The sequence below is a fragment of the Balaenoptera borealis genome (assembly GCF_965194805.1).
Source record: "Balaenoptera borealis genome assembly, chromosome: 17".
NCBI classification, from domain to species: domain Eukaryota; kingdom Metazoa; phylum Chordata; class Mammalia; order Artiodactyla; family Balaenopteridae; genus Balaenoptera; species Balaenoptera borealis.
Window position 1 is genome coordinate 21,709,644 of NC_138876.1, and position 12,755 is coordinate 21,722,398.

Consider the following 12,755-nt stretch of genomic DNA (forward strand, 5'->3'; position numbering starts at 1 on the left):
TTGACCCTTCATACCCTAATGACCCTTAGTTCATAAATGAGAGCGCTAATACAGGGACACAATCAGTTGCCTAGTATGTCTTTAAGTTACACATTCTGGAACTGGAGAAAAAACACAGGGTGGGCTGATGGACCTACTGTGATTCAAACTTGGCATGTAACTCAATTTATCACCTGACCACCATAAACCTCCATTTTGAATGTTGGACCAGTTGCATTTTGAAACCCTAGCAGTCAGCATCAATTCAGAGTCAGGGTGTAGTAATCTCCAAAAGTTCTAGATATTTTTATTCCCCAAAGCACATTCACTCTAGAAAAAGGCCACAGGTCCCTTTGGGGAAGGCTTCGTGCGGACTTCAGTAGTTGTGGCTCGCGGGCTCTAGAGCGCAGGCTTAGTAGTTGTGGCGCACAGGCCTAGTTGCTCCGCGGCATGTGGGATCTTCCTGCACCAGGACTCAAGCCCTGCATTCTTAACCACTGTGCCACCAGGAAAGTCCTTGAATTTTATTTTTTATATTTTAACTTAAAAATTACTATTTTATAAAAGTGAGTTGACTTTTCCAGCTCTCCAGTTTGGACTCTAATAATAGGCAATCAGATGGCACTGAATAAACATAAACCTTGTTAAAAATACCTAAAATTTGTGCATTTGAGGATATTGAAACAAGTATCATCAGTGTACATTTCATTTGCTTTATCACTTCATCTACATTTGATTTGCTAATCTTAACTCTTGTCATTATTGACAAATGTTACTTCTCCTCACAAGAACTACAGAACTATATTCACTTTTTTCCAGTACCTTTGCTTTCCCTTTAAAAAAGTATTCCTACCATTAAGAATTTAAACCAGAATCATGAAATGACAATAGAAAACACTCATCTGGCTTGACAGGTAATATAGCCTGGGTGGTCCTCCTGGTGTAAAGCTAAAATTCCACTTTCCACCAGAAAAGCACCTCTGAATTCAACTGAGAATGACATTTCTATAGGAATAAATTTGAATTTTCTCATATTTAAGAAAAGTTATTTATTTTAGCCTAAATAAGAACTTATTCATGAAGTACTTCATACATGATCATGATATTCTAAGGATACAGATTAGAACAACTATTTGAAGGTATCACAGGCAGCTCAAAGTCAGGAGCTACTGATCAATCTGACAACTTTATACTTCAAACTTATAGTGCAAAAATACTTTAATTTTGGCCTGAAGGATGATTAAACAATTGGGGAGGGGGCCGAAAAAGAAAAGCTTGATTATTCAATTCCTAATTGAATTAACCCTTTAGACATTTTTTTAAAATTTTATTTATTTTTGGCTGCGTTGGGTCTTCGTTGCTGTGTGCAGGCTTTCTCTAGTTGCGGCGAGGGGGGCTACTCTTCGTTGCAGTGTGCGGGCTTCTCATTGCAGTGGCTTCTCTCATTGCGGAGCATGAGCTCTAGGCGAGCAGGCTTTAGTAGTTGTGGCACATGGGCTCAGCAGGTGTTGCTGACGAGCTCTAGAGCGCAGGCTCAGTAGTTGTGGTGCATGGGCTTAGTTGCTCCGCAGCATGTGGGATCTTCCCTCACCAGGGATCGAACCCGTGTCCCCTACATTGGCAGGTGGATTCTTAACCACTGTGCCACCAGGGAAGCCCCCCCCTTTAGACATTTTTAAAGTAACATTTAAAGCCAACCTGAAAGAGTATTATTTTGGAATTTTTGCCATTTAAGATAACATTTACATCTAAAAGAAAATCATCTTCCAGTACTCAAAAAAAGTAAAGGGATGTTTTTTCCCCCCTAGGATCTTATAAAAAATTAAGACGTTCTCAAGAAAAATTGAGAGAAATGATTTTTCAACAAAGAATTCTTTATCTTGCTAGATTATCAGTGCAACAAATATAGGTTTAGACACACTGGTCGAGCCTCAAAAAATGTACCTCCTACACACTCTACGCTCCACCACAGCAGAAGAGGAAATCAAGAGCGAGCAGAATGAAGAATCTAGGCTACAGAAGTGACAAAGTAGATTCTCTGGATAAGGACAGGAAATGCCTGGGTGATAGCTGAGCAACATGCTTGGCAGAAAACCTTTCCACATTGGAGGACAGAGGGCTGGCTCCAGAAGTATTCCAGGGGTAAGAAATGACCCGATATTATATTGAAAATTATGAGATCCTTTCCAGAGTTACTGGAGAATATGGCAAGATCAAGTCAGATGCTAGAAGAAAATGAGGCCATTATTAACTTCTAGAATAACAAAAAAGTAACATAAAAACCAAATTCAACCATAGCATGCTACTTGGTTTAGTAGTAAACAGAGTTTGTAGTCATCAAAATGAAAATACTGAATTTGGGATGTATAAAGATTGAAATATTAATATATTAGAAAAATGGTGGAGTAAAATAAGTAAGCAAAATTTCTACTATTTCTAGTAGGAAGTCAATAAATAATGGGCCCATCCAAAGGTAGCAGCAGATTCATATTATTTGGAAATATACAGGTAAATTCTACAACCACTACATGAGTTGAAAGAGAAAGTTTCCTCTGTGAATGTGAAAAAGGGATTATCTCTTTTTTGTCACAAGTGTTTTGGTACTATACGATTTTTTTAAACTATCTGCATATAATGTTGGAGGGTGGGGGACAGCAGTAAGACAGAAAGAGACAACAGTTTACATTAAAAAACAACCTCCAAATTCTCTAAGAAAAGTGAACATGATCACACCTAAATCCATCCACTCTGGTTTTTTTTTTTTTTTTTAAACAAATAATTTTAAACAAAGGCTTGTGGGTCAATATTCATTTACAAAAATAAGTTTAGTCTTTTAACATAAGTACTTCCACAGTTTCAAAAAGAAATTCATTTTCATATTTGCATGTCTTTAAAGGTATCCAAAGGACTCATTATCCTGCATTCTGCTTTTCAGAAAGTACTTTTGAGGTAGATCTGTTTCGGATTCTTTTTCTTTTTCTTTTCTTTTCAGAGGCAGATGAGTTTGTATCCTGTGTTTTTTTCTTTTTCTTCAAACAGCTAAGAGGATTAGGGCCACTTATTTTCCTGCGCTTTTTTTTTCTTCTCTGTTCAGGGTCTTTTATTAAACCCTGTTCCTCTTTGAGTTGCTTGATACTTTGTTTCTCTTGCCCTGAGACAAGCTGACCTGACTCTACTGCTTTAGCAAATGCAATTGTTTTTGGAGAAGGTTTGTCGAAGACTATAGTGTTCTGAATAATGAACATGAGAGGAATTCCAGGCTTTTTCTTTACTTTCATAGACAAATTCTGATCCTATTAAAAACAAAAATAGAATTATTTAGTTCAAATATATCAATTAAATCAGATGCCTTAAAGAGATTCTAAGAACTTAAAGAGGGCTATACTGAAAATTAAAGAGATCACAGGTTTTACTTTTCAAATCAGTATGTCTTACTAATGGGAGTATATTTCATGATAAAGAAAGGAAGAGGGCTTCCCTGGTGGCGCAGTGGTTGAGAGTCTGCCTGCCAATGCAGGGGACACGGATTCGAGCCCTGGTCTGGGAGGATCCCACATGCCACGGAGCAGCTGGGCCCATGAGCCACAATTACTGAGCCTGCGCGTCTGGAGCCCATGCTCCGCAACAAGAGAGGCCGCGATAGTGAGAGGCCTGCGCACCGCGATGAAGAGTGGCCCCCACTTGCCACAACTAGAGAAGGCCCTCACACAGAAACAAAGATCCAACACAGCCATAAATAAATAAATAAATATTTAGGAAAAAAAAAAAAGAAAGGAAGAAAAACATAAAAACTGAGCACAGTTAAGTGGCAACAATGTGAACTGGATTTATCAATATTTTATATTGATCGATATTCTAAGATGACAAATTTTCTAGGACCTCGAATTACAAACTAATACAAAGGTAAATATACTAGATGATGTCCCTCATTTCTACTCTGAGATATGTTTCAGAAAGGGTCAAGAATGCTCACAGAGATTGAAAGAATAGAAATAAAGTAGGAATTAGCTGACTCAGATTCTAGACTCAGCTCTGCTTCTAATTGTGTAATTTTATAATCCTACAAGCAAATTTAAGGAAATCTGTATGTATGCAAGCTTATTCATTAATATCGACCCCGAGAGTCTCTCCTCCCCTGCTTCCCAGTCTTTAAAAGCCTGAAACAGTTCCATACTGGTGGTATAGTCTCAAACAATATGAAACACGACTTTCCAAGAAATAATATAAAATACGGGAACGTGAAAAAACATGCATAAACATAAAATGTAAAATCTTTGCTCTACTTACCTTCCCTTCAAGAGCCCTAAAACATATCATCACATCTGTCAATAACTTTTATTTTACAAAAGGAAACTTCAGTAATTTAGAAGAAAATCATTATGCTTAAGGTTCTCTCCTCAAACTCTCAAATGACAATTGCTTTTGTTGACTACAAATTAACTTGAAAGTGTGCGTTTTAAAAAGTTGAAACACTTAAACCACTTCCACCTAATTTTTTCTAATGATAAATAGCTCCATATGGAGTATAAATAGAAATGATTAAGATTGACTCTGGTCTTAAAAGTGGTATCACCTGTGTTGCCACAAAATAATGGTGAGGATTCCCATCTTCAACCATGGAAAGCAGACATTCTGATCCACTCACTGAATTCTTGAAATGGGGACAGTTTCGAACCTGGCATTTTTGTGCAATCAGCTTTGCCCCATATAAGTCCTTTCCCAATGTTTCCAACTCTTTTAACACACACCTGAAAAAAAAAAAGTTATTAGCAGCTCACAATTATAATAGACGCATATCTGTTGTTCACATAAATTATTAAAAAAAACACTCAATTCTTCTTTTTAAGCTACAAACCATACATTAAGCATTTCACTATTAAAAGACCCGAAAAATGCATACACGAAGTAGAAGGAAAATAATAAAAAGTTAACATGTACTGAGCATTTATGATGTGCAGGCAGCATACTAACTGCCTTTACATAAATTCTCGCTTATCTCACAACAGCCCTACAAAGTTGGGCAGCTTACTTTATTTATTTTTTTTCTACTTTTATTCTATTTATTTTTATTAATTTTTCTTGGAGTATGGTTGCTTTACAATGTTGTGTTAGCTCCCACTGCACAACAAAAGGAATCAGCCACACACATACAGATATCCCCTCCCTTCTGGACTTCCCTCCCATTTAGGTTAGCACAGTGCATAAGGTAGAGTTCCCTGTGCTATACAGTATGAGGGCAGCTTACTGTAAAATTATCCTTATTTACAACACCTCATTCTGAGAGATTTCAAGTAACAGGCCCAAATTCAAACAACTAATAAGAGGTAGAGTTGAAATGTGAATCTAAGTAGTTTGACGATAGATGCTTTGCACCAACCACAGTGCTACAGGCTTCTTCTTCAAGTGCAAATCGGTGCACCTTCAGAATATTTTCAGCTTAGAAAAGTAAACATTCTCAAGTCACCAGCGTGTTTAAAAACAATCACAACTTTCTTTCACTTTGCATTTTCATATTAATATCAGGCAATGTTTTTCAAAGTGTCATCTATAAACTACCCCTATTGGAATGACACAGTGATATTAATTTCTAGCTCCTTTCTCATCCCCAAATCTGAACCTCTTGTAGAGTCAAACATTAGCATCTTAATAAGCTCCCCAGGTACTTCCTCTGTCCCACTTAAAAATTATGAGAACTACTGAGTCAAAGATTTCTTCAACCCTAGCCAGCCCTTGCCTGACTCTACCTTGCCTCACCGGCTTTATCACACCATTCGTTTTTGCTTTTTTTAAGAGATTTTGCTTTCTAAAGTCATCCATTTTGAACTCCATTTTGAGTTTCAGGCCTAAATTGCCAACTACTTATTGAATATTTCCTGTGGATGGCCCGCCATCAGCTCTTCGTCAAGTTCACAAGGTCTAAAATCAAACTACTTTCCTGCCTCCAGACTTCTCCAGGGCTTGCTATCTCTTTGAATTTACTACCTTCCCAGATACTGTTTCGAAATCAGAAATCCTATTTAACCTTTGCTTCCTCACTCCTACCCCTGCCCCTACCCCATCAGTGGTAGTCCTATCTCAGCTGTTGCTATCTACCTCTGTAATGTCTCCTTGTGGAAGTTCCCACCTCTCCTCTCTCAGGTTCAGGCTCCCATTATTTCTTGACTAGACAACCACAAAACGGATTTGCCTGTCTTCATTCTCTTGCTTCTCCAACTTACCCCTCACATAGCTGCAGTTATCTTTTCTAGAAGATACTTATCAGGTCTGATAGCATTTATCTCTTGATACACACCAAGAATTGACAATCATATGCTTTAAAATAAACTAGCAGTAACTTATTCTTAAATGAATAAGAATGGCCATGTCGGGACTTCCCTGGCGGTCCAGTGGTTAAGAATCACTTACGATGCAGGGGGCGCGGGTTCGATCCCTGGTCAGGGAACTAAGATCCCACATGCCGCGGGACAACTAAGCTCACGAGCCACAACTAGAGAGAAGCCTGTGCACCTCAACGAAAGATCCCACATGCTGCAACTAAGACCCACCCGAGGGAGTCAAAAAAAAAAAAAAAGAACGGCCATGTCAATAATTGCAAAGACTTGGTGATAGACATTTCGTTATACTATTCTATTTTTGTGATATGTATGAAATATCCCAGAAGTTAAAATAAATTCTTTAGGGGGAAAATGCTGCAGAATGTAATTTCATGCAGTACTTCTCAACCTTTTTTATATTACAGCCCTGTATTAAAAATGTTAGTATTTCTATGGCAGACGGGTAAGTGGACAAGGCTTGTAGCCAGAAGCAATCAACTCTGGGGCACAGACCATCTGAGGACTTGTCTGGCGGCTCTGAAGGAGATGGAGATCAAAACTTAGGGGGCATCTATGACCCATGTGAGGCTCTGCTTGAATGAAACCCACATGAAGTTCTGAATATAGAAAGCTGTTCATGGAGCAGTGTTATGTGAGAAAAGCAGGCCATTAATATCACATGCAGAGTAAGAACCCATTCGTGTGTGTGTGTGTGTGTGTGTGTGTAAAGAACTGGATGATACACCACATGTTAACAGTGGTAAGTCACTGGTGTGGTATTATGGGTCATTTAAATTTTCTCTGTTCACTTTTTAAAGGAAATATTCTACAAAGGAATAAAAAAAACAAAACTAAGTTTATGAATAGTAGTTCTTCATTATGCAGCCTCAACTTATCTTCTTCCCAGCTTCTTTCCCAGATGTACGCTGTGCTCTAATCTCTTTCCCTGTCATTTCACAACTCCACTCCTTTGTTCAAGAGGTCCCTACAAGTCACTTCCCTTTTCTTTCACTCAAAAAATGTCCTTCCCCTCAGAACTGAACCGTGACTGGGCTCAGAAGTTATCTCCTCTGTGGAACCTTCCTTGATTCCATCCTTCCTCCAATCAACCCCCCAAGATTCCATCTTAGGTGTTCCCACACTTTGAAGAAGTGAGGAAACTAGGGGTCAAAACACACCAATTAGAGGTTGATTTATGCACTTTGCTGGCCATACGAGCTGGGAGATCATCCTGTTCACCAAGTTATCCTCTGGCTAGAGCAGTGCTCGGCGTATGGCTGGTGCTCAATAAACACAGTTGAATAAACAAATGACCTTGCACAAAGTTCTTGAAACATCGAGTCCTGACCTATCTTTCTGGGAATCGAAGATATTACATCATGGGGCAGTTGTGAAGCTTGAAAAATTCTTAAACTGGGAAAAACTATGCAAACAACAAGCAATCACTTAGAGGATATAGATCTGAGATACCAATAAATGCTCTACATATACTATACCTCGTCCGACTTCTAGCAAGTTTGTAAGTAGTTACGAGCTTTTTTCTACAAATGAGTAATCCAAGGCTCGGAGAGGTTAAGTAACTTGCCCGAAATCACAAAGCTGGTAGAACCGGGTCCAATAGTGGAAACCAGGTCGAACGGCAACGCACGTGTTCTTATCCTCCAGGATAAGATGAATACTCGCCGGACCTTATACTGTCTATCCACTTGGTAGATACTCGCCCACCCTCCTTAGCGGCCCCGCTGAACTGTCAACTCCTCGTGGGCGGCGCGCTTTGCCCCTCGAGGGCTCCCAATGGATGCCTGCGAGCAGCGGCCTCCCCTCTACCGCACCCGCGGGGCCCCCGCGCCTCCACCCGGACCAGCCAAGCCCACCTGGTGGTGCACAGCTGAGTCTCCCCCATGAGGTAGCGGGGCAGCTGCTCCCGCAGCTGGATGCGGCCCCGCAAAGCCGCCTGACAGAAGGTGCCGTCCAGCAGGATCTGGTACGGCTCGCGGACCCCAAAATTGTTTCGGAAGAAGCCAAGATGCTTCTTGGCGTGTTTCTGCCTCGTGATCTTCATGCCTGGCTTTCCCGGAGCGAGCCACCGGACCAGAAAGCAGCAGCGAACTCCCCCGCCACACAACCCGCTATTGGCAAGACGGGCTTCTCCCGGAAATGAAGAACCCTTGGCCCCGGAAGCAAACGCCCCCATCTGTGGGCCTGGTTTACGTCACTCCCAAACGAGAGCGCGCTTTACCCGGTGCCCGCGCTTTAAGGGGCACGCCCTCGGGGGCGGAGCTTGCGCGTAAGTGGGAAAACGACTAAGTGCGCGATTAGAGGCGCACATGCGCATTCATGGGCCAGGTTAAAAAAAATACACACTGCCTGTTGCGCGTTACCTGGCACGGCATCTGAAAAGTCCGCGGTATAATAACAGTGAAGATATTGAGCCTTAATATGTCCTAGGCACTGTTCTAGGTAATACACCTTATATTTTTCCCTTTAATGTTAATAATTCTCAAATGAGGGAAGAAAGCGACCAAAGTATATTGGGCGACTATGATTGGGCAGGTTTGTAGTGATTGCCTTCCTATAAAGAAGTTAAGCACGTTTACTAAGGGCACGTGGTTCTTTAGTGTCAGAACTATCACCGGAACTCAGGTCCCCTGCCTGAAGTTCAAATATTCTTGCACTTCCCCTCACCTCCCGCACACATTCCCGCCATAGGACCACCCCCACTGAAAAGCCAAATGTCAGGGCAAAAAGTCCCCATCGTTTTGCATTTCCTCTTTTCCTGGAGACCATCCTAACTCACTCGCAAGGAGTGTTTCCGGAGGACTTATTCAAGAGCTTCGTTTTCCAAGAGTCAGTGTCCCTAAATTAGAGTGCTAATTCTGCCCCTCACCCAAGCCATTTGACCTTGAGCAACTCCCCAAGAAACCTGGGTTCAGCTTCCTCACTGTCAAATAGGTTGGCAGGACTATATGACTTTTAAGAACGCTTTTTATGTCTGTAGTCTCTGAGGTAGGAGAACGACATACTGGGCTACTAACAGGGAGGTACAAAGCTGACCGAAAGTTTAGAAATTATTTGGTCAACTTGATTAATAAAGAGAGTAAATCTGAAAATTTTGAGTTCACCCGTGGCTAACTGCCACATATCCACTTCAAATATAATAATCAAAGAATGGGGAGTATGGAATTTTGCATTTTTTCTTCTGGCCTGGAATCTGTCCCAGATCTTGTTTTAGCTAAAGATTGAGAGAAAGAACCAATGCAGAAAAATAACTTACAAAGTGATCGAGGTGTGTTATTTGCATTTGGGGTTTTATTTGAAGATATAGGTTTATGAAATTGGAACCAAAATCTTCTATAATGTTAACCCTGTCTTGATTCACAGCACAACATCACTTAGATGACTGCTTTCATTTAACTGAAAGTAAATTTAGGAATTGGAAGCCATGAAGAGTTATTGTAGGATTGGATTCATGGTTCTTGAGTATAATTGCTCATGACCTTCCAGTCTGAATACTCTCTTTATCCCTGTGTGCCAACACCCCACTCTGACTATAATCCCACCAAAGACAGAAAATATACTCTCCCAGCCTTGCAAAACAGTTTTAAAAACAGGCTCACAGATTTATCTACCAGCTCCATCCTGTTAGCCACGTTTCACTACTAAGAAAAATGAGGTTCAGGACTAGGGATTTGAGTCATACTCTAGTTTTGTTTTTTTTTTTAATTTACTAGACTGTAGCATTTTTTTCAAACTCTATGTATATGACAGTGCTATTTACACAACTGACCCTTATTTCACCAATAAGAAGACAGTCTATACTGCTGATTATCAAGTTTAAAACAGAATTTTCTGTTACAGCAGTGTTTCTCAAAACATGATCCTGGGACATGCAGAAAAGTTCTTAGTGTGCTTGTTTAATATGCCCATTTCTGATGCAAAACAAGTACTGAGGGAGAGGAATACTAATCAGAGAGGAAGTGACATTTATTACAATATCCCCAAGTCATTTATTATGCATATTGGTGTTCCAGAAGGACTGTCTGCAGTAAAGCATCACTGTTTACCCAATGGGACATTTTCATTAAATGGTCCACTGAATACGTTTTGGCCTGATGCCAAATGACCTAGTATTGGAAAATCAATATTTGGCCACAACAAAGGCAGAAGCCAAATATTGCCATTATTGGAGAAACTATTTGGATATAAGTTTAAATCTGAAATTTTACTTTGAAAATTATTATAATATTATTAAAATTTTTAATAGTCATTGAAAATTTTTTTGACCTTAGAGTACAGGAACAGTAATGTCTCAGTATTGCTAGCTGCTATTTTTTTCCTCAGGTCAGTACACTGGATATTTTCCAGGCCAAATAGACATTCAGTTGAGGTAGGGGATTAATTTATTTTTCTTTATTTTTTCATACTCTTCATATTCTTTATTACATCTGGATCAAATATAATTTATAATATGATGTTGTTGTACATGATTTTGAAGTTCTTTCTTCATGAAATTTTGATGAAGCCAAGTTGACCTGAAAATGATTTATTCCTGCAAGTTATGACTAATTCCCAAACAAGAATTTTCATGAAAGATTCATGTCCTAAATGGAATTAAATAGGTAAATATTAAATACAATTCATAAAGGTTATTTTGTTTAATTTCATAAATACTAGTATACCAAATAATTCAGCAAAGATATCTATTGTGATATTATTCTGCCTTATATTCATATTTAAATATTTATGTTTGTTAACATCCATTAGCTCCAAAGGAATACAACGTTTTCCCTAACGTTATCCAGCTAACATATTCTTTAAATAAATAATTTCCTTAAATAAATAATTTAAAACAACTTAGGTAAACTGGTTTGTATTGAGGGCTTATTAGTCCTTCACTAAGATTCCCTAGGATAAACTCCATCTGGGACTTGCTTACTGTGAGTTTTTATATATAGGGGAAGGTGTTATGAAGGTTGGTTCTGGAGGCTGCCACATTTTTAAAAAACATCCTTACGGTTTTCAAATTACAAAAATAACACATGCCTGTTATAACAAGAGGAACAGTGGAACAACACAGGACATTCATCCCTTCTTCCTTGCCCAAATAACACATGTTAATCTACTGTGTAACTTCTGTAATTTTTTTAATATTCATATACTTATTTGCCTACATATATGCATACATATGTAGAGATTTTTGTCACTCTATGTTATTCAAAGATAGAATCATATTTTATCACTTCTGTACACTTTGCTTTTCTTACCCAACAATCCTTGTGGAAATCCTCTCCACACATACTCCAAGTCAATTGGCATAGTTCTTATTCATTATTTTTAATGGCTGCATGAAATTTCCCACAAAATCACCACATTTAACATAATGACTGTGACACAGACTGTAAATTGACGCTCAATATCTCTTCTCTTTAGTAATACGATCCTAATTTTATTCTGGACAATAGTGTGCCCAGAAAAGAGAATCCATTTCCCAGCCTTCTGTGCAGTGAAGTACAGTCATACGATTAAGTTTTAGCCAAGTGTATGTAAGCATAAGTGTTACAAGGGACTTCTGGGAAAGCTGCTTAAAGGAACTTGACTTAACTTGGTGACGGGCACTTTTGTTTTTTTCCATTGCCTTTCTAACCACTCCCTGGAATTTGGATGTGACGAAGGGAACCCTAGCAACGTATTTTAGACCAAGAAGTAAACTTGAGGATGGAGGCCATGTGCTAAGCTAGCAAAGTAGATAAGAGAAGCAGCCTGGGCCATCAATGACTATGAAACTACCTTTCCAAATCTAGACTTTCTACCTCTGGCCTTGTTTTACATGAGAAGAAAAATAAACTTCTATTTTAGTTTAAAAAAATTATTTTCTTTTTTTTTCTTTTCATTTTTTGAGACTGTATTTTTTTTAGAGCAGTATTAGGTTTACAACAAAATTGAAGAGAAGATATGAGACTCCCCATGTAGCCCCTGACTCCACACATGCATAGCCTCCCCCATTATCAACATCACTCAGGACTTTCCTGGTGGTGCAGTGGTTAAGAATCCGCCTGCCAATGCAGGGGACGTGGGTCCGAGCCCTGGTCCGGGAAGATCCCATATGCCGTGGAGCTACTAAGCCCACATGCCACAATTACTGAAGCCCCTGCACCTAGAGCCCATGCTCTGCAACAAGAGAAGCCACCGCAATGAGAAGCCCACGCACCGCAATGAAGAGTAGCCCCCCGCTCTCTGCAACTAGAGTAAGCCCGTGTGCAGCAACGAAGACCCAATGCAGCCATAAATAAATAAATTTATAAAAAAAAAAAAAATCACTTACCAGAATGGTACATTTTTTTCAAACAAGAAGGAACCTACATTGATAAATTGTTTCTTTTATACGCAGCCAAACCCAATCTTAATTGACAGAGTATGTTAAAACTACTTGCCAGAATTAGAGAATTTTATATTGGCAGAGGT

At 39.3% G+C, this 12,755-nt stretch overlaps 1 protein-coding gene across 1 annotated transcript; it reads right to left on the bottom strand.

Annotated features, from left to right (window-relative positions):
* Positions 1–1,003: 1,003 nt before the first annotated feature.
* UTP23 (UTP23 small subunit processome component) lies at positions 1,004–8,481 on the bottom strand. The gene is made up of 3 exons (XM_082364429.1): positions 8,168–8,481; positions 4,553–4,727; positions 1,004–3,272 (listed from the first exon to the last, which is right to left on the bottom strand). Exons 1-3 carry the CDS (start codon positions 8,353–8,355, stop codon positions 2,892–2,894), a joined length of 744 nt encoding a protein of 247 aa, XP_082220555.1. The 5' UTR covers positions 8,356–8,481; the 3' UTR covers positions 1,004–2,891.
* Positions 8,482–12,755: the final 4,274 nt, after the last annotated feature.